This window comes from Gymnodraco acuticeps, unplaced genomic scaffold, assembly GCF_902827175.1.
Source record: "Gymnodraco acuticeps unplaced genomic scaffold, fGymAcu1.1, whole genome shotgun sequence".
NCBI lineage: Eukaryota > Metazoa > Chordata > Actinopteri > Perciformes > Bathydraconidae > Gymnodraco > Gymnodraco acuticeps.
In genome coordinates this window covers 85,658-106,305 of record NW_022990683.1, presented here as the reverse complement: position 1 = coordinate 106,305, position 20,648 = coordinate 85,658, and the positions used below count along the sequence as shown (strand labels likewise).

Genomic DNA, 20,648 nt, shown 5'->3' with positions numbered 1-20,648 from the left:
GTTATGTGCACCCCTGTTTATATAGCTGTTGTGGAGGATAGCATGAAGCCTTGTTCCGATACAACAAACTAGAGCGTAGTTATTATATAATTTTAACTTGAAACGGGTCACGGGAGACCCGAACACAACATAAGGGTAAAGTACAACCTTTCCACAATAAGACATAAGGAAGACGAGAGATTCTCCTGATGTTCGGGCAATTATTTTTAATTCAATAGTCGTCAGTGTTTGTCATTTTCTCAAAGACATAATTGGCATCATTATCAAGACTGTAAAGAAAACACAGAATAGCATGGATTCCTGGTAAAAAGGCACCATTATCAAAATAAAGCAGAATATTTGTTTTTGCTCTGGAGTGTTTGAGTGTGACCATTGTTCATGGCTTGGCTTCGTTCATGGCCTCGGCTGGATCTGTTCGAGTGGAAAGTGAAATTGAGTCGGATTTCTCAGACGTCTCAGGTCCTCCTCCACCTGGCGCACAGAAAACACAGTCACACAAACCATTTAATAATCTAACCAACAATTCAGCTGATTTTTTAGAAGGCACATTTTTAAACAACTTTAAATGTATTATAACTTGTGTTTAGCCTCACTAGCAGCATTAGGTTTAAGTGTAGCATTGTAGCATTAAGTGTAGTTTTGAGTTAAATGACCCAATGATTAATGCATGGACTGCATTACATTTGGGTTCAGACACATGTGTTGACCTATGACTCACTAACTATTCATTTAGGGCCACCATGAGGTCGAACATGTTGTTTGTATAGCATAACTAATGACTTACTATCAGCCTAAGCTGTACTCTGCTTCTGGTGCTTATTTGTAAATGTTGGCATGCTAATACACTGAACTAATATGACTAACATTGTAACCATTTAATCTGCTAATGATAAGCAAGTGAAACACTGTGGTTGTTAGCACATTAGATTGCAAACATAAGCATTTTTCTCAAAGCACTTGCCCTACGAAGATGATAGCATGGCTGTAGATTTTCTTCTGATTTGTAATTTTGCTCTTTTACTGTTTTAAGTATGACATTGTTAAACTGTAGCTTCTTCTTCCTACTTTTCGAAGTGTCCTTAACATTACATTACATGTCACTTGTTAGATGCTTTTATCCAAAGCGACTTACATACTCAATACTGTGGGCAATCCCCACAGGAGCAATTTGGGGTGAAGTGTCTCAGGGACACAACGACATGCTGACTGCAGTGGGGTTTGAACCTGTGACCCCCTGATCCCAACACCAACGCACTAGTCCACTGTGCCACAAGCCTCCCTTAACATGTCAGTGAGGATGACAGTGACTCCTAAGTGTCTGCATATGTTGGATTATAACAAGTGAACCAATCAACCAACCTCAGCCAGCTCATCCTTCAGTTCATTGTATTTTCCCACGTTGAATTTCTTCCTGCCGGCCCCCTTATAAAAGGAATGCAGGAACTGTCTGTCTTTAACGTCTGGGTATAAATAATCCTGAGGGAAAAAATCAAATTGGATTAAAATCAATATGGAGAGGAAAACACATCTGCACACCAGGGTTTCCGCTAGGATTTTTTCTCGCCGGTCAAATGTCCGGGCAGAATTTATTTTACCGGACAAATTTGAAACTTACCGGTCATATTTCAATAATAATAGTAAGAGTTGTGTAGCAGAGTTTCCGTTAGCAGGTAATTACCGGACTATGAGCAGATATGCTTCAGTTTAAAACTCAGTTCACGGGGCTCATTTTTATATTGCTTCAGTCTATAATCGTAACAGATCGAAAAATTCAGATCCATTTTTCAATAAATGATTCCACCAACAACATAATTATTACATTCAAACAAACTACTTGTAGTAGCCTAGATAACGTACATTATTCAAAAGTTTACATTAACTTTGAATAATAACACGGGAGAAACGGATCATCTCTTTTCCCCTCTCCCTCTCTCTCTCTCCTGACAGCCCGTCAGTTTCTCATGCAGCTCGCTAAACAGTGGGCGGGGCTTCAGGTGATCATGCAGCAGCTGATCTGATCTCTCTCTCGCGTGTCCGGTTATACTTCACTCGCGTTTATGTCCATATCGATCAGATCCAGCTCTCCTGATCGTTCTTTATAGAGAGCACCGATCAAACTATTAAGAGTGAATATCGGCCGATAATGACCGGTGGCCGATCTATCGGAGCCTTCCTAATTATTACCAGACATTTTAACCGGCAGGTTTTGAATTTACCGGTTTTTAATAAATGTTACCAGCTAAAAACCGGTAATTACCGGCTAACGGAAACCCTGCTGCACACATACGCATGATTTTGTACAGCAGAGCATCAGGTTGGAGTGTCGCAGATAAAAAAGTTTGGTAAAAGGATTAACATATCTGTCAGTGAAATATGAAATCATAGCCAACAGCTACCAAGCAATTCACTTAGAGCCTGTAAAAGGGGAAACAGCCTGGCTCTGTCCTTAGATATCATAATACACCTAATCAAATCTAGATTTTTTAATCCATACAATAACCAACATCTAAAAAGGAAATGTGGTTTTATGGTCTACCGTTACGTGCCAAGATACTTCAAGGAATGCCGCAGTGACTTCCTTGAGTAGTGCAGTCAAAGTGAGTTTGACAGACAAGCAGCAGAGACAGGAAATGGCGGTGGGCAATTCAACTCACATACAACACCAACAATGTCTATTACTGGTGAGCACATGTTGTTATCGTCAGACAAAGCCAGGCTAGTGTTTACCAGTCTTTATGCTAGGCTAATCTAAATGCTGCTGGCTGTAGTTCATTTTGTATGTACGGACATAACATTGATATTGTTTGGACACATTTTGAACCTTTCCTTTGTATCAAAACAGAGTTGGAAACAGGAAGAGAAAGAGGTGTGTGTCTTTATTCCCTGAGACTTGCCTGTTTGGTAAGGACATAATAGGAGAAGGCTCCGATGCTGGTGGCGTAGGTGATGAAATACGTGACGGGCTCCATGACGTCCCATGAGTAAACCCACCACGTGAGCCAGGCCAGAGCCCCGCCCTGCACAGACAGCAGGGCCAGGCCGGTCCACACCACCCTGGCGCTGTGGAAGTCTGCGGACCAGGACAGCTGAGCTTTCACCTGTCAGCGCCAGGCAGAGACACAAGGAGGAGGAGGAGGAGGTTAACAGCCAACAGAACTAACAGGACAGAGATGGCATCTGTTCCTTTGCAAAAACAAGGATGTAACAAGGAGACAGAGAGGTGTAATAGATGCAGATGTTGAGACGTATCCACTACCTCCTCCAGGGGGGACAGCTCCTGTTTGAGGACGTCCTGTCTCTCCAGCAGCTGCCTCTCCTTCAGCATGTGGTGTTCAGGCATGTGGAGTGCCGTGTGCAGCAGATGCACGACATGCTTCATGTCATCCATCTCCATGGCTTGCTCACTGGTAGCCACTGCAACACACAGAGTGGATGAGGGTGGGATATTAAGATGAGTCGTGACGGGAGAGATAACTGCGTCTGCTTATCAGCTGGCCAAAGTTATAATTGCTAAGCAGAAAACATCTGATAGGACAGAAATGCGTGGTACCCTTTTCAGGAGAGACGACATTATAAACGGCATCATTGATGACGAGCTGGAAGTCCTTATCCAGCAGGGCGTGTATCAGCGTGGTGTTGGTTACGCACTCTCCATCTGTCAGAAGAGGACAGATGTCCAACTCAGTACTTTATCTCAATCATATAACTTCATATTTTTATAGCACTGCAAAAAAGGCTTCCTGGTAGATGACCAAAATAAGCACAGTAAAGCTGAATAACCATACATCATAAATAAACTTCATAAAGAGTGCAAAGACAATTATTCATCATTGCAAAACTGGAGGTCTTGTTAAGGAATGAGACACATGAGGATGATTCCAATGTTATATAATACCAGATGTGCCCAACTCAAATACAACGTGTCCTATTTCCTTGAATGAAACCCGTCTACTTATCAGCAGCTTCTGAACAATGTGCCAGCTAGTGTTGTTGAACAGAGAATAAAAAGCAGGTTTTTCCAGTCAGCAGAATATGAGAAGCAGCCCCTACTTCAAATGCTCTGCAGCAGGAGCGCTGGACTGTTTAGCTGTACAATTAGAAGTTGTCGGGTGATGCTGGCTTTTAGCTCGACTGTTTTCAACTCGACAGCGGGTTGGCAAACATTCTCATCTTACAGCTAAGAGGTATATGTTTCTGAAAACATTTGAGGCGAAAAATAGGCAATGCAGGAACATAAACTGGATTGATACTTGATCAGTGCTGCCTGTTTGACAGTTTAATCAAAGTCCAAATGCATTTGGAAGCATTGAGGAGGAGCACAGAACATTTAATTTGTTTAAAACAGATTATCAGCCTGCAATAATGGCAGGATATAATGAGGGTTTTAGAAAACAGGACAAAAAAAGTTCTCTTTCTAAAATGTTGTTTTTTTCTTGTGAAAAACTCTTCAAAAGTGAAAGCACCTCATGCTCATGACCCATGCACATTAAGAAAGTACTATACCAGCTTAGTCATTGTATAGAAAATAAGATAATGGGTTGTTAAAATATTGTTTGCAGGCATCGTGCCAAACCACTCAAGACTGCTCTTCAACGTTCACTTCTAACAAATAACCTGTCTAACCAGGTTACATACAAAATGGTCAGACTTCACTGACTGCAAGCTCAACAATGCCATCTGTGTGGTGCGTAGCTAACACTTGTCATGTTGTCCTACCCTTGGACAAAATGGATGCCTTGGCCCCAGGGTCCTCTTTCTGCAGATCTGAGATCAGGTCTCCCACGCTCATCAGCATGGGTCTGAGGAAGAACAGACACATCTCATCTCTGGAGGGCAATGGCACCTCCAGAACCAATCGGCCATGTTTGTACTTCAAAGACAAGTCTGCAACACAAAGAGGAGAAAACCATTTATATTTCTTGTATACAGATCATCCACACATGTATTTTTGCCCAGTAGTAGTGATTGTAAAGACATAAACGGAACAGATGTGTGACATATTGCAATTTGTTGTCATGTTGATGTTGTAGCTGTATCTTACCACTGGAGGGAGCGAGTGTACTGTAGAAAAACGCTGGGCTATTTCCAAGCAGGGGCGACCTCTGTTGAACCTGAAAAAGAAAAAGTAGTAGTAAACAAAAAGACCACAAGCAGCTTACGTCAGTTTGATCTCTATACTCAAAATGAAACCCCTCCCTTAGTGAACTGACAGAGTAAACAGACAAGGAGCATCCTGAAATGAAGGATGTGAAAATAGATCCACATCAATTGAGTTTCCCTGGTCTTGGTTTTCGCTCTAGGTTAATAGGAATGTCTTCAATAACAATGCTTTTTGAAACACTTGACACTCCCTTTAAATAGTTTACTTTTTGTGGATGCCCCAAAGTAATTACATTCAAACCATCAATGCTTAATGAAATGTGAAATGTGTTCATCTCAATGAAAAGTACTTTCAAGAGGGCACTCATAGAGCACTGCTCATTATTCTAGTCAGCAGGAGTTCTTCTCTGTACTGCACTTCTTGGGGTGTCATATTGTGTAGTTTACATGCAGTCATATTTTCTATTCAATATTTAAAGCCTGTAGTGGACATTTCTTATGTTACCTTATATGCTAAAACCAAATGCTTCTAAAAGCATTGTCTAACACTACTGTACCATTTCTTCATATGTGCTGTTTTCTCTGCATACTCTAAAGAGGGTCATTAATCTCAAGCGCTTCAAGGCCACAGGGCTGAGTTGGCAGACTATGCTGATACTCCTCTTCACACTAAGTTTGAACTTCTATATGCTTATAACCATTATACTTTCGACAGCTACACATAAAACTGTCTGCCCGCCCTATCTTGTATATAAGCTTTGCTATTCTGTGACTATTGCGCACACTCTTGCAGACTATCCTATACTCTGTGAGACCTGTACCATTTGAAGCTTCAAATAAATAACCAACAAGACAACGCTGCTTGCTTTCACCAGTTTATTATTGATTACTCTCATTGTACATCTTCACAGTATTGACGAGTTTAAAATATCCACAACAAGCCCCTGGGACTTGCTACAAATCACATAACTTTACTGTTGAAAGTCAGCCTTATATCTCTATAGTTTCGAACCAATAAAAGCAAATGTAGCAAATTAAATCACAATGGCAGCAATAAAGATGACATATTATGCACATGTTCTGGTTTAAATGTGTATGTTGTGCCTCTACTGTGACATTTTTACTGCTTTAACCCTCCTGTTGTCTTCGGGTCAAATCTGACCGATTTACTACTTTCATCAATCATAACTTTTTAGTTTTACATTTGATTGCATTAAGGCTTCATGATATCCTTCACAGTAGACATTTGAACATATACAATTGCTGATCACCACTTTCATTGAATTTTGAATGATTTAGTCAACTTTGTAACACCCATGGTGTTCCCGGACAAAAATGACCGACATAAAGAAAAGGAATTAGTAACCATCCGGATCAGATCAAATACACACACAAACACCCACACACACACACATACTATAAGGTGACCAGATTTTCAAAATTAAAACCGGGGACATTTTGAGTTTTGCGGTCAATATCTCATTAACATATCCAATTTTCTTCACTGTTAAAGAAAACAGGGGGATAATTCTGGTTTAATGTAATTCGAACATTTGAACTGTTGGATACAAACAGAAGGACAATAGCTCATATATGAGACTTCAAAGGTCTTTTATTTTGAAACTCAGATTGTCCAGATTTTCTCTGAGTGACTAGATGAGATCTCCTGCTATCACCCTGAAGTGAAATAAGTATTTGATTGACTTCGAATGATTCTTTGATTATGGACGGTTTCCATTAAATAATAATCAAAATATAGATGGACAATAGATCTAATTTGAGATTTTAAACAGCATACATTTTAAATTGTGCTTCAGAAAGTAATGTTATTTTAGGAGTGTTGTGAGATGGTGTCAACATCAATTGAAATGAGTCACCCAGTGGAAATGTCAGATATGTCTTCATAACTGTATACTTACATTTTAAATTCACTCAGTTATAATGTGGTAGTTATACGTAGTTTGTTTTAAATTATTATTGATCACATTATATAGTACATATTTCTTAATTTAAGCTCCAGTATATATGAATATGTTTCGTGTGTTTTTTTAGGTATATTTGTTATTGACCGAGTAAACGCTTTTATTTTGAAGGCAGTTTTTACAGGCCTCTACCGTAATGCATAGGATATTTGCGCACCCCAATCAGACCGGGCTGGCTTGACTGTGTTTTCCGAAGTGGGGGCTGGCTTGACTGTGTTTTCCGAAGTGGGGGCTGGCTTGACCACAGTCCGTTTACCCAGTGTTTCCTGACATGAAACGTTTTATTTCACGTTGCTATGTGTTTCTAACGCATATTAAAAAACGGGGACATTTCCGGGGACAGTTTCAACTGGGGACAGGGCAATACAAACGGGGACTGTTCCCGGAAAACGGGGACGTCTGGTCACCCTAACATACTATAGATGTGTGTGTCCCCCCCTCCCCTTATGTGCCCAATCCCCCCCCATGTCAATCACACCTGGCACTCACAAACACACAGAACAATTTGATACATTTCCCGCTCTTATGTGCCCATCCCCCCACATGGATCACACCTGGCACACGCAATACATGTTCAGTGTCTATTCTTTGTATATTTACTGCAGTTTTTCATGTATACCAGTAGTCTGATACAATATTTAAAGTTTGAAAGGGTGTTAAATGAAATTTGGTGATGATGAATGGTTTCTGTGTTAATGTAATAGCAGTTAAAACAGGGCCGGTCAAATTTGACCGTGAACACCAAAGTAAGGGGGGGAAACGAAGACAATAGGAGGGTTAATGTTCAAAAAGCTCCTTATTTTTTTCAAACTGCCTGTGCTGCAGCACCTCTTTCCACCCTCTGTCTGAAACCACAGCCCAGGGGGGGAAGATAAACTCCCTCTGCAGGGAACTTTGGGATTTCAGTCTTTGCAGACCATCTACATGCACGGAAGCCTATATAACACACTACAGGAAAGGGAAACCCCCAAAATGCATAATAGGGCCACTTTAATAGCAGCTATATGATGACATTCAGAATATAATTGATTTATGATATTATATACTTCAGTTTCCTATAAAGCTCTGAATACTGGCTTCTTGGTGTTGAAACACTCGGGCCTTTTGAACTTTAAAAACGGATTCCTCCACAGCGTTTCCTGTTCAGAGTCAAAGGGGTCCGACTGATATCTAGGGATATGGAAGCCACTCTCACCCACCCCTTTGTCCTCCAGTTGGGAGTTTGCTCCATCAATATCACATTAAAGAGCAACGGGAGCCATCCATTTTCATGGGCTGAGAAAAGCAGATGGCCTTGGGATGATGGGAGTTAAGGCTAGATGCTCCTAACACTCCACTGGGTAGGTGATAGCAGGACTTTAACATTAAAAACACTCAAATTCAGCAATAGGTAACTGTGTACATGAGCAGAGGCTGTGTGTTGTAACATAAACTATGAAGCCAAACACCATTGGTAAGCCCAGGAGATGGAACAGCATAATAAAAAGAAGTGTTGACCACGCTGTGAAGGACAACATGATTTTATAAATACTCTCCATTCCCCAAAAAGAGCAGAACAAAGTGATCCCAATGCGACAACATTGTATCTGTTCAGTTTGTGTGAGATGTCCAGCTGCTGTTACACAGCTGAGCGCTCGATCACCAACGCTTCAGCACACCGGCTCCCCGTGGACACTGGGAAAAGTATTTTTAGGGGATGTATGTTCATATTTTGACAACAATAAAACATGTCAAACAAATGGATATCATCACAGAATGGTAAGTGGTATCCAACATCTCTACACAGTGCAGTTTATATTAGATATCATGGAAGAAAAACCTTCTTTCTGTGTTTTGATACGGTTCAAATCTATTTAAAAGATGGTTTATGGACAGAGTCTGACGGCTAAATTGTAAATGAAATACCTCACTAGCAAAGTCATTCATTACATTGACCACAAATCCATACAGATGAAAAGCATGTCCAAATATTGATTTGCAATATTGGCAAACATGTCAGGGACCACCTGGCAGACAATCAACAGACATTAAAAGGGACAGCTGCCAATTTGATATACCTCATTGTCATCATATTGCCTTTTTGTAGAACAGTTCCCATCCCTGATACCTGAAGAAGTGTAGTTATGCTGTGACCCCTTTTAGTTAACCTATGAGAGCAAACACATTAGCAGTATGCTAAACAGCCTGGAGCTGCATCTTATGAGACTCCCCAGCCGCTGCAGCCAGAGCGCCTCATTAAACTGAGCACGCAGGCGCCGACAGCCAACACACACAGTGGGCACATGAGAAGAAAATGCTTATACCATGTCACTCATCAGAAAACACTTCACATACAAGTAATTTACCAAGGGAGTGAGTTCAGAGACATTTGTGCTCATTGCATCACGTTGCTACTGTGAAAACAGCAGATATGGCGCTGAAGCTGGAGTAGTATTCTCTTTGCTCAATGTGTGTATACGTGTGTGAGATCAGTGACCAGCGTCAATTCACCGGCTGACTGAGTCCAGGCAGTCTTCATGCTACGTGCACACATAGCAGTGCTATTCTAAATCAGCACAGCGTGGCCAGTGTGGCACATAATGAGACTTGAGAGCTGTGTGATGGATAGTAGTTCATTTCCAAAGTCATGCCGCCGGCCCCCTTATTACTGACACTGCATTAGAAACACTGACTGACCTTTACTCCTCTCCGCCTTTAGGTGGCAGCTGCATTTGATCTACATAGCACTACAATAACGTCAAAGAACAATTTGGCAATGATATATTTATAGCAAACACAATCGAACACATCCAAGGGTCTTGTGATGGATGAGCCTTACAGTTCAGTTTTAGTAACAGACTATAGAAAAGCATGCCGAGCCACCTGGCCTTGTTACACTCGGTGGTAGATGATGGACACATAAGGAGCAAAAGCAACAATGCTTTAATGAGCCTTGTGGGGAAAATCTTATGCTGTTATAAATGTATAGAACTCACTGGCACACAACAACAGCGATAATCTTGTACCATAAAGTGTCAACACAGCAGTACTTATATGATTCTGTTTTCTTCAAGGTTGTGTCTTCCTGGTCGAATGTACTTATTGTAAGTCGCTTTGGACAAAAGCGTCAGCTTAATGTAATGTAATGCTTTCAGATCAATGCTAACATTAGCATACTAAAATGATAACTACCGTCTACGTACTGACATTTGCTTCGTAGCAATAAAACACAAAGTACGGCTAAGCTGAATATCATTTATTTTGCAAGTGTTTTTACATAAATCAAAGAACTGTACACAAAGTTTTGACCGAGCAGAGAATTCAGAGTAATCACATTTCATGGCAGTACATCTAATAGGCGGGGGAGAAATCTGATACAATACCAACAATGTGGAACTTAATGGTGGAGCTAGAGGAAAGTCAGGTAATCACAAAAGTCATATGGCTAAATCCTGAGGGGATCGTCAATGTCTGAACAAAGAAGAATGATGGCCCTCCATTCAACCCTTAATGAAATACTTAAAGGTCCCATGTCATGCTTTTCTGGTTATCACCCGTCCCCTTGTGTGTTATGAAGGTTTTTCTGCATGTAAACGGTCTGCAGAGTCACAAACCCTCAAAGTACACCCTGTAGCGAGTAAAACTCTAACACAGAAAATACCTGTCTATGCTGCCCCAGAACGCCTCGTTGGAGATTTCTCTTTTTCTTCCTGGGTACAGTGACGTGGCCATAGAGAAGCGAAGTCCCTCCCCTTCCGGGGGACCTCCATGGGACCTTATTTCGGAAAAATCATGTATTGAAGTCAATGGAGAGAGAAAGATTATCTTTTGATCCCGTTTGAATTGTGCAACGAATTACACATATGTTGTTTGTCAATTTAAAAGATAATTTTACAAGTCAAAAAAATTAAAATGTGTCGTAAAACTCTGAAGTAACACATTTCTTTGTGTGAAGCGCTCAATGAACTACATCTCCCGTCTCGCACCACACACCAAGACGGCCGTCACGTTGGCACATTTCACCTCTTTCTTTCAGAATGAAGTGAAAAGTATTAAAAGAGGTGAAAATCACTACAAGTCTGTGCATGTTGAGAACTGTACATACACACAAGGGGAGTTAGTCGGTTCCATAAGAGCCAGCATGCGGGACCGGGATTCTGGGATTTGTAGTCTTTCTAGTTGCGTATTTTTCAACAGTTTTATGACAAACTTTTTTTACATGGAAATGATTTTTTAAGACTGACAAACATCATATGTAATTCATGGCACAATTCAAACGGGATCGAAAGATACGTTTTCTCTCTCCATTGACTTCAATACATAATTTTTCAGAAATAAGGTCCCATGGGGCGGAAGTAGATGGCCGTGACTTCGCCACTCTATACCCAAATGGACCAATCCGTGGAGCCGTTACGTTACATCCGCGGAGCCGTTACATTTGGACCAATCCGCGGACTTCCTCACACACACAATCTTTTTTCTGAGCTGCAGCTCCGCCGATTTCTCCTCTCTGAGACGGCGGGATGCGGCGAGGCTGCGTGTGTGTGTGTGTGTTCGGGCTGGGTTTCGCTGTGGCTCGCTGTCTCGCAGACGGCCACTGGGCTCACAGGGGGGGGGGGGCAGGAGCTCCAACAAGCCGTTTAGGACAGAGAGTGAATACACATACTATACAGAGATGCTGTGAGAAACCAATGTGAGTTTGGAACATTGCACAATGTAAATGTATTCTAGTAGACCTCAACAATGGAATTATGATCAGTAGAAATGGCCATGACATGGGACCTTTACGTTTTAAACCGAGAGTCCTGTCAAATTAAAAGAAAAATATACATATTCATACAATGCTAAATTACTTGCATAACCAATTTAGGAAGTGCCCAAGATTTAGTTTATGTTGCGATAAAATTGTTAGTGATAACAGTAGTATTGACATGATTACACCACTTACGTGTGAAGATAAATTATGGTCATGCATCTTCTTGCATACTGACTAGTCAATAATCTTTACCTAAGAAGTGAGGTAGACAGAGACTATAAGCCGTGCACACACATGCAAGACAGTTCAGCGGGTGTGTGCAGGTCTACCATTTACCAGAGTAGATTAGAAATGTCCAACGACAGTGCTTCATATGATCTATGGTTTCATTTAGGCTACTCCCATGCAGGGGCCGACACACCCATAAACCTTCAGCACCTAACAAAGGGCCGCAGGTCAAAGACTGTGCTGCCTGAACAAGAACTCGCACAGCAATCAGTAACACAGGCTTCACGCTCTGATGCTCCGTCACAAGACAGAAACACATGAGGAATAACCTCACCACCGGCTGCACAATTGAACATTTGTTGCTTATCAAAACAGAACACACTTTCCAATTAGACTAGAAGAAAACACAATAATCAATATTCACAATGCAGACAGAAAATGATTTGCTCCAGCTGTTCTTTGTGAAAACAACCATCCGTAAGTATATTTACCCCTTAAGCTGTATGTTTCTTATTTATGCCATACCTACAGGGAGAGAGGGGGGGGGGGGAAATGAGCAATATGACGACAAACTGCCATCTCCCTCCTCTGCAGCGAGGCAAGTCAGTGCTTCTCGCTCGAGCAATAATTAGTTATCAATCATGATGACAAGCAGATCATTTTCACTGCAGTCTCCAAGCAGGGCCCTTTATTATGAATTGTGTCAAGTTTAAATATAATAAAAATCACTTCTTTTGGATGGCACTTATCTAAACAAGCTGTAGATAATATATGGGCTACAAACAAATTGATTGTATTGGAATTATAGTGCACATGACTTTTTGAAGGTTAAGTGCAGCGTATGAGAACAGCCAAGATAATAATGTAATGACTAACAATATCTTGCAAGCGTGCCTTGAAGCAGGAAGCAGAGGAAATTGAGCGAGGGTGGTAAAGGACCGAAATGTAAGGCTGCGATGAAAGACGAAGGCTGCCAAGAAGAGAAAATGGAATTCTTTCCCGTTGCCGTCATAGGAGCACCGAGCACTGTACCATGAAAACAATTTGCATGGAAGCATTTGTCTTCTGCTTCCCAGTTAATGATGCAGTCGAGATGGCACACAAAGAGGAACTACGGTGCGATGGAGGTGACTGCAGTATAAAGGGATGAAGGCAGTGGAAACACGAGGTCTGTCTGCAACACGTTTTTCATACAAATCGGACAAATGAAATGTTTGGTAGGGAAAAAATTACTAAAAGGGTAAAAAAAACGACGGAAACTAAGGAATACAGTATTACTTTTAATTGAATGTTGATTAAATGCGAGGACTTCATTTATTTGGTGTTGGGAATGTTTGGTCAAGAAGGCCCAAAAAAGTTTCTGATAGTTTTTCTAATATGTATTCTTCCACGATAAGAGGGTAGTTGAACTAACTTCTCATCTGTGTCTCACTGCAAACAGGATGGGTGGTGCAGGATGATAAGCAGGGGCAAGTCTTTATTTATTCCTAAGAAACTCATGAGAGGAGGATTCTCTCTTACTGAGCCCAAGTCCTCTCTGCTTAAATCAGCTGACAGTTCTTCAACCTGCAGTAAAGCTCCACACATAATTCAAACTTGAACTTCGGTGAATCATTTGTCCCTTTTGGTCAGACCTACTGTCGGTGAGTAACGCATCATCGCAGGGTCACGCAAGGACAAGAAGGGCACTGCATGAATAACTAGCTTGTGGGATTAGAAACAAAGTTCAACTTATTTAAAGAGGCCCTATTCTGCTCATTTCAGGTTTCATCATTTGTATCTCTACATGTGACATGTTTACATGCGTTACTCTTAAAAACCTGCTTTATTTTTCTCATACTGCCTGTGCTGCAGCACCTCTTTTCACCCCGTGTCTGAAACCAGAGCCTATCTGCTCTGATTGGTTAGCTGGCCGGCTCTGAGATACTCCCTGTGGAGCTTTGGGATTTTTTGGACCATTCACAAAAACCATATAACACACTAGAGGAAAGGGAAAACCCCAGCAATCCCAAAAGGGCCTCTTTGAAGACACAATAGGCAGAGTCAAAGGAGTTGGAAATAAATGAATATGTTGTCATGTAATATAGCACATTACAACTTAACAGGTTTGATATGGGATTTTTATAATTAAGACCTCCAGTGACATCTTTGTCAGCATGTGTTGATGACAAGACAGACGATAAAATTAGGTCAAGAATGTATGTTTTTTTATTTGACCCACTATGCTGACACTGCATTTTATCTATGCGCATTTCTAAAAGGAATCAATAACGCCTTGGCTCAAGCGTGCCTCCGCTCTGCCAGAGGTGAGGTTTTCAGATATCTCTACGTGACTGATATTGCAGATGAGATACACATGCAAAGATGTTAACTGTTGCATTCTTATTGTCATATAAATGATGGATTTTACTCAGAAAGGCCCAGGTTCAAACAGCCAGCATCTGTTTGAGTTTAGCAAAAGAGTGAAAACTAAGACTCCATTTTCGCCCGGTATTACCTTATGCTCTTTACCTAGATCCTACTCCACAGAAGGACAGATGCACTGAAGCTATCCAACTGTTACACATGTCAATGTGCAATTTGCTAATTGAGGAGAGTGTCTGGTCAATACAACATGTAGCAGGTCGGGGAAGGAATGCTGCAGTATTGACCATTGTCATTTTACAGATGAGAGGGGTTTGTGTAGCTTTTTGCAAATCCTGCTTGAAACAGGAGGAAGAATGTGTGGCTTGTGTATAAATTGCATAACCTGCCTTGAATCTGATTACACTGCGAGCCAGACAACCTCCAGATGTGTTCTGAATGCACTCCAGTCACAGGGGCTTCAGCTGCCTCTACATCTGGCCTACATTTCCCCTCACACAAATTCAATTTTTTTCTGGCATTTTCATCTTTACTGGACAGCTGATGGTACAGAAGCAGAAAACATATGTGATGCAACAAAAGTGATGAGCTGGAAGCATGTGTAAATAGAGGTGTGGTTTTGTATTTGGTTAGCGTTGTACCGGTTCCCGTGACAAAAAGGTAATTAAGTAAAGTGAATACAATCAGATCAGGCGGATGTAAAAACCATGCATTAGGCTATACACTAACTACTCTAAGGACCACTAACTTAAAGGCTGACTAGTGTTTTGCATGGTGACAATAGGTATTCTCAATTAGCCACTTGATAGCGACTTTATTTTTATAACGGGTAAAATCCATACGTATATAAGGTAATTTTACGCGTTTGTACAAAACATTAAAATCTCCTCATCTTGTCAATTGAACTTGTTTCAGGGATCTAATCAAATACACACCGACTTCCAGACAAGGGAAGTGGAAGATCAAAAATGCTAACTCACGTTAGGACTCATTAATGCTTCACTGTGTGGGGTCAAAAACATGAATTCTCCCACTACAGCTGTGATGAGGAGTTCTTCCATACTAAGCAGCAGCAGTGGTCCCACGATCCAGAGCTTGAACAGAAAAAAAACCAAGTCTGACAGACTCCCCACGGGCGATGTCACATGCTGCCAGAGCTTCATTCCTATTCTATTCCTGTGGATACGCTGCCCTCATAAAGTATGGTCTCTGTGGCGTGGCCAGACTTGATGCTGAGAGACTGGCAGTCATGCTCGCTGGAATGAAACCACTTCTATCTTGCATTATAATGCCGGGGCCACACAATAAAAGGGGCAAGACGGCAAATTGTCAGACAAAACCGTCACTGACAAAGTGATGCTTGTTCCAGCTATCTTGACGTTTTGGGGTTACGGGTTCTCTGGAATAGTCATTTGTCTCCATTTCAGGCATATGTTTTCTTATCATTTCAGCACTCTATGAACAAACTATGAAGTATCGGCTATGACAACATAGTTTTTGCCTCCTCATTTGACATTGTTGACTCTGGAAACCTTGCTTGTACATGATTTGTTGTCACAATGGGCAGCGTTGTTTTTCCATGCTAAAAGCAACAGAGTTATATTTTTGGAAATAGCTGGTATGCAATGACACCACAGTCAAATGAGTGATCCATATCAATCATCTCTGGGCATCAGGTAGAAAGGTACAGTATGTTAGGAGTACATTTAACCTGCTAAGCTGCTTCTGCTAGTCCATCTCTGTCAAACATGGAATACATGTGCCTTTCAACACATCCACAGCTGTATGTTTTACATGTTGTGTGTTGTAACAGTGAGTAGCTGTCAGGAACACATCCAGGAGTCACAGGGGTATTCTTCACTACCGATTTATGACAAGAATTTGAATACCATACGTCAGTCATTGTGCATAGCAATTTGCAGAAAGGTCGGAATATTAAAAAGGGTCCTATTGGGGGATATAGGTTAGATACGCAGGAAACACGGTTTGTATACAAGAAAGCTTTAGACTGGCATCTTTTTTCACTTATGAAGAAGCTATGCTAATAGTGTTCCCCCTCCTTACCCTTTGCTTCCTTAACCTTTTCTTACTGGATGCTCAAAAGTGGTATTGATCCTCGCTTCATCTAAAAAATGCAAACTAGTGTGTTTTCCACAATTCTGAGCGTTCCTAGTACACGTTCCTGTAACTACAGACAACGACGGGCTGCTTCAATACAAAATCAGTTACACGTATCTGCACTGAGTGGTTGGCAGGTCTATTACGTTTCTCTCAGCACTCCGGCGCTGCTTAGTTCAAGCTCATTACACCTGTAGCATTACAATGGTGTGAGTAAAAAATAAGTGTGTTCTCTGAGATCTCCATCACTCACTGATATACAAGACAAATTCCCTAAGGCTTCTCTCCTGAAAGTGAGAGTGTTTGCCTTGAAAATGTTTTCAAAGTGGTAATCTTGTGCTGAGAGCATTGCAAAGATGACAGCAGATGTTGGCAGGGGTTTCACCTTCTGTGGATGATGTTTTATTTAACAATCATTTACAATAATGTGACATTACACTTTCTCTGACTACCTACAAAAGCTGCTGTGAGAGTAGTGACAATGTATGCTCAATTTTGAACTTGTGACTACTCACACTGACTATAGTTGTTTTCTGTTACACGATGGTATAGAAGCAGGGAAATAACATCTGTTCAATTTATGTTTGAGGAAATCCATTTTCAGTTGCTTATCCACAGCCTCTGAAGTGATCCCTGTTATTTCCCAGGCTAACACGGCTTCCTAAATTATCTCATAAAACTGACAACTTGCTCTCTGGTTCCAAAAACTGGTTTTGTATGCAGCAGTGTTTATCTGTCTTTTCAAAGGCTCTCTTAAAACAAGGTGTTGTACCAGCCTATTCAAAACAGGCTGTGGTTCAGCCACTCCTTTAAAAACACACACTCCTGACCTAAGAGTGTTTTTACAATATCTAGATCCGGGGTGTTTTTCAATGTCGAGGACGCTTCCTTGGTAGGACATGTTTCACCGAGTCAGGTCCTTCAGAAGCGAGGCAAAAATCCCTCGGAAAACGAAGAATGGTGGAACAGGCTAACAGGTGTGCGTCATATGCGAGGCCCCGCCTTAAATGGAGCGCGATTTCCGCCAAAGATCTTGGAAATTGGTCCGTGCGCAAAGCATTGTGGGGATTTTAAGGCCGCGGAGGATACACATGTGCAGCCTCGAAATTTCCCGCAACGAAGGACGCCGACCTCGGTAGAATGCCCAGCATCCTGGACATTGGAACAGTCCTTCGGCGGGACACGATGACGTAGTATCCTTGAAATAGTGGCTCTGGAGCAGCCTTCTTCGACATTGAGAAATACCCCCGGTTTATATATATATTTTTAAATAAACCTGTGTAAGGACATTATTCGAGTCCCCCGAATTGTGTCAAGTGTTGAAGCAAAGTTTTGTAGAAACCAAACACTGGAATCACAAGTTACGTGTCAGTGACTTAATTGCCATGAACAGTTTTTCCCATTGACTTACATTAAGAAAGAAACTTCTGTAAATCAGCATGTAATTTCTATTCTGTTCTGTTAAATCAACAATCCAGTACCAACACTTTATTGAGACTAAGTATCACAAGTTGTAAAATGCACTAAATGCCAAATTCAAGGATTTTTCTCTCCATTCATTAGATCGAGCCAAGAAACGGATGTTAAGGAGTAGCATGGAGGCGGGGTTAAAGGAAATTGAAAGTGTGCTTGTTGTTTATAGGCCAAATAGTAAAGAAGACCTCAGAGAATCCGGATCATTCTGTACTTGAGAGTCGAGCAACTTTAGCTTCATGTGCCAACTTCCATAGGAATAAACAGGGCAGCGCTTTCAACTCTGTATCCAGTACTCCTTTTAATTAATCCATCAGATTATACAGCACTGAATAAACCCTTTTGATAGTCCACCTGTCTATTCAATAGAAAACAGGCTGTTGCACACTCTGTAAATTATGGGGTGCATCATGGTGGCCTCTGGGTTAAAGACATTGACCCTTGTTGCATATATTTAAGCTTGCTAAATACACTGCTTCCGCTGTAAATAAAGTCAAAGATGGGAATAGCACAACATAAAAGCAGTGACCTGAACATAACCATATGTGGTTGAAAAATATGACCTATTTGGACCATACGAGACAGACCAATGAATAAGATACGATAAGATAAGATATTTTGAAATAAGGGCTGTGTTAAGTGTCTTTAGCCGTAAAGGTCCAAATGGGGTTTGCTGGTCAGTGTGTAGCTGCAATAACACTTGACACTGGGATTTTAAATATGATTCGGTCTAAAAATAGAGCTCATCTTAGTCATTCTTGAATGCAGAGTGACTCATGACAGTTTGCCCATCTAACAGAAATAATCCCCCATCCCCCAAACTCTAAATCAATATTCACTCCGTGTCGAGGCTGGCGTTTAGCACTACAGTGTGTCCTGGTCTTCTTGCACTTGCAAAGACTCCGCCGCCTGCTTGGGATCAGTCTGCTCACGGTTTAGCTGACCTCTGCAATTTCTTGCACAGGATGATAAATGGGTTATAAAATAAAGGTTTAAATGTCCAATTTAACAGTTCATTAATAAAATGAGTAGAACCACACTACAAGATGAGATGCCATCAGGGGTTTTACTTCATGCAGCACTACACACATTACAATGATATGTGAGGTCATTTACCCAGCATCTTTTGCTATGGCTAGGACATGGTGCTGTGTGTTGATACAAGCTGATGATGCACATTTCCAGCTCATGATACAATGCAATATGGACCTTTACGCTGTAGGCTGCAAAGTATAACAATGTCAGAGATGTCTCTTGGGATTGTCTATAGAAAAGCAAGTCTATACTTAAAGATAGGGCTATATTTAGCAACCTAATCATGGTGTCGTTGTCCATGAATGGCTTCCATGGAGGAGTAATCGAATAAACACTGCCTGTGATAAAATAATGTAGAGTAATGATCGGTCCACCATACCCTTCAAGCTTGATCAGTCACTTTTCAAACCACAGTGGAGCTAGGTAATGTAGGCTTCTTGAATAATCTAAATTACATCACACAGAAATAGAGAGCACAGTGACACGGTTGTTGCCTTTCTCCACTGAGTATTAGAGGCGCTTGTGAACAATGTATCACATTCAAGCAAGACAATTAAAAACAAATGTTTTCTGTTAAGTTTTCATCTGATTTTAGAGATGAATCAAATCAATCTTTCTTAAAACAGTGCCCTCACATTACTGAAGTTAGTTATTCAATCCCCAGTGTACCAAAGTACATTGTTGTGCTCAGAAAGCAGGAAGCCAGTTAGTCAACCCCAAACACTGTTTAGTTAACTAGTTAGTTATATGTTGGTGTAACATAAGCAAGACGAATTAGAGTAATTAACAAAAATATGAATTTACCTTGTGAAGAAATGTAACAGGACGCGTAGTTTTGACACTGCAGTGAAGAGGCTGAATACTTCTCAAAAGTCTCGCCGTAACTTTGCCGACCATCCGAACCGACGCCATCGTTAACCCGTGTTTAGGAGCTTTTTTCGGGCATACCGTGTGGAGAGACTTCCACAAAATGAGCCTCGGAGCCCGGAGTTCCGGTTGGAAACGGGCTTGTGTTTTTGCTGTAAATAAAAACAGCTACGGGACAGAGGGAGGAACAGCCCCGCCTGTGCTGCATACCATTTCCTCCTCCTCCTCCTGACTACATGCACGGTCACCGTCCTTGCCAAACTCTTCTTCCCTTTTCCCTTCTTTTCTGTTTAGCATGAAGCAGCCAGCAGGGAGCAGCTGCACGTGATGTGCTGTCCCAACCATGGATGACCAATACAACCTATCCAAGTATAGAGTGCGCATGTACAGAGGGTTATAAAAACACTGAGGCTGGAGGACCCTCAGAGGTCTTCATGTTACACATTTCACCAGGAAGAGAAGGTCATTACACGTTTAAGAATAGGATACACAGGAAATCAAATACAAAATTGGCAGGCACCCTGCAGACTAATAAACCGGAAACTGTCAAACATGTCTGGATAAACTGCCACACATATGATGACAATAGATTAGTTTCAGGGTTAGTTAATGAAAACCTCAGCCTAACCTTGGGAAATCTGCTAGGAAGACCATAAGACAATGTATTCACCCTTCTTAAGAGCAAGAACCATAATTATATAGATAATTAACTGTATTTTATATGTTTTTTCCCCCGCCAAGGTACT

The 20,648-nt window shown here is 41.2% G+C and overlaps 1 protein-coding gene across 1 annotated transcript; it reads right to left on the bottom strand.

The window, feature by feature from the left end:
* Positions 1-186: 186 nt before the first annotated feature.
* On the bottom strand, positions 187-20,372 carry LOC117555351 (calcium uniporter protein, mitochondrial-like). The gene is made up of 8 exons (XM_034230213.1): positions 19,840-20,372; positions 5,042-5,111; positions 4,717-4,884; positions 3,551-3,655; positions 3,257-3,414; positions 2,895-3,098; positions 1,360-1,476; positions 187-471 (listed from the first exon to the last, which is right to left on the bottom strand). Exons 1-8 carry the CDS (start codon positions 19,945-19,947, stop codon positions 394-396), a joined length of 1,008 nt encoding a protein of 335 aa, XP_034086104.1. The 5' UTR covers positions 19,948-20,372; the 3' UTR covers positions 187-393.
* Between the last annotated feature and the right edge of the window lie 276 nt (positions 20,373-20,648).

Bases quoted from the DNA above. Each gene is read 5' to 3' on its own strand.
- LOC117555351 (XM_034230213.1), bottom strand. From the start codon at position 19,947: ATGGCGTCGGTTCGGATGGTCGGCAAAGTTACGGCGAGACTTTTGAGA. The intron at 5,112-19,839 runs GTAAATTCATAT...TTTCTTTTTCAG, and splicing joins CTGTTACATTTCTTCACAAG to GTTCAACAGAGGTCGCCCCT. The intron at 472-1,359 runs GTTGGTTGATTG...TCTGTGCGCCAG, and splicing joins TGAAGGATGAGCTGGCTGAG to GTGGAGGAGGACCTGAGACG.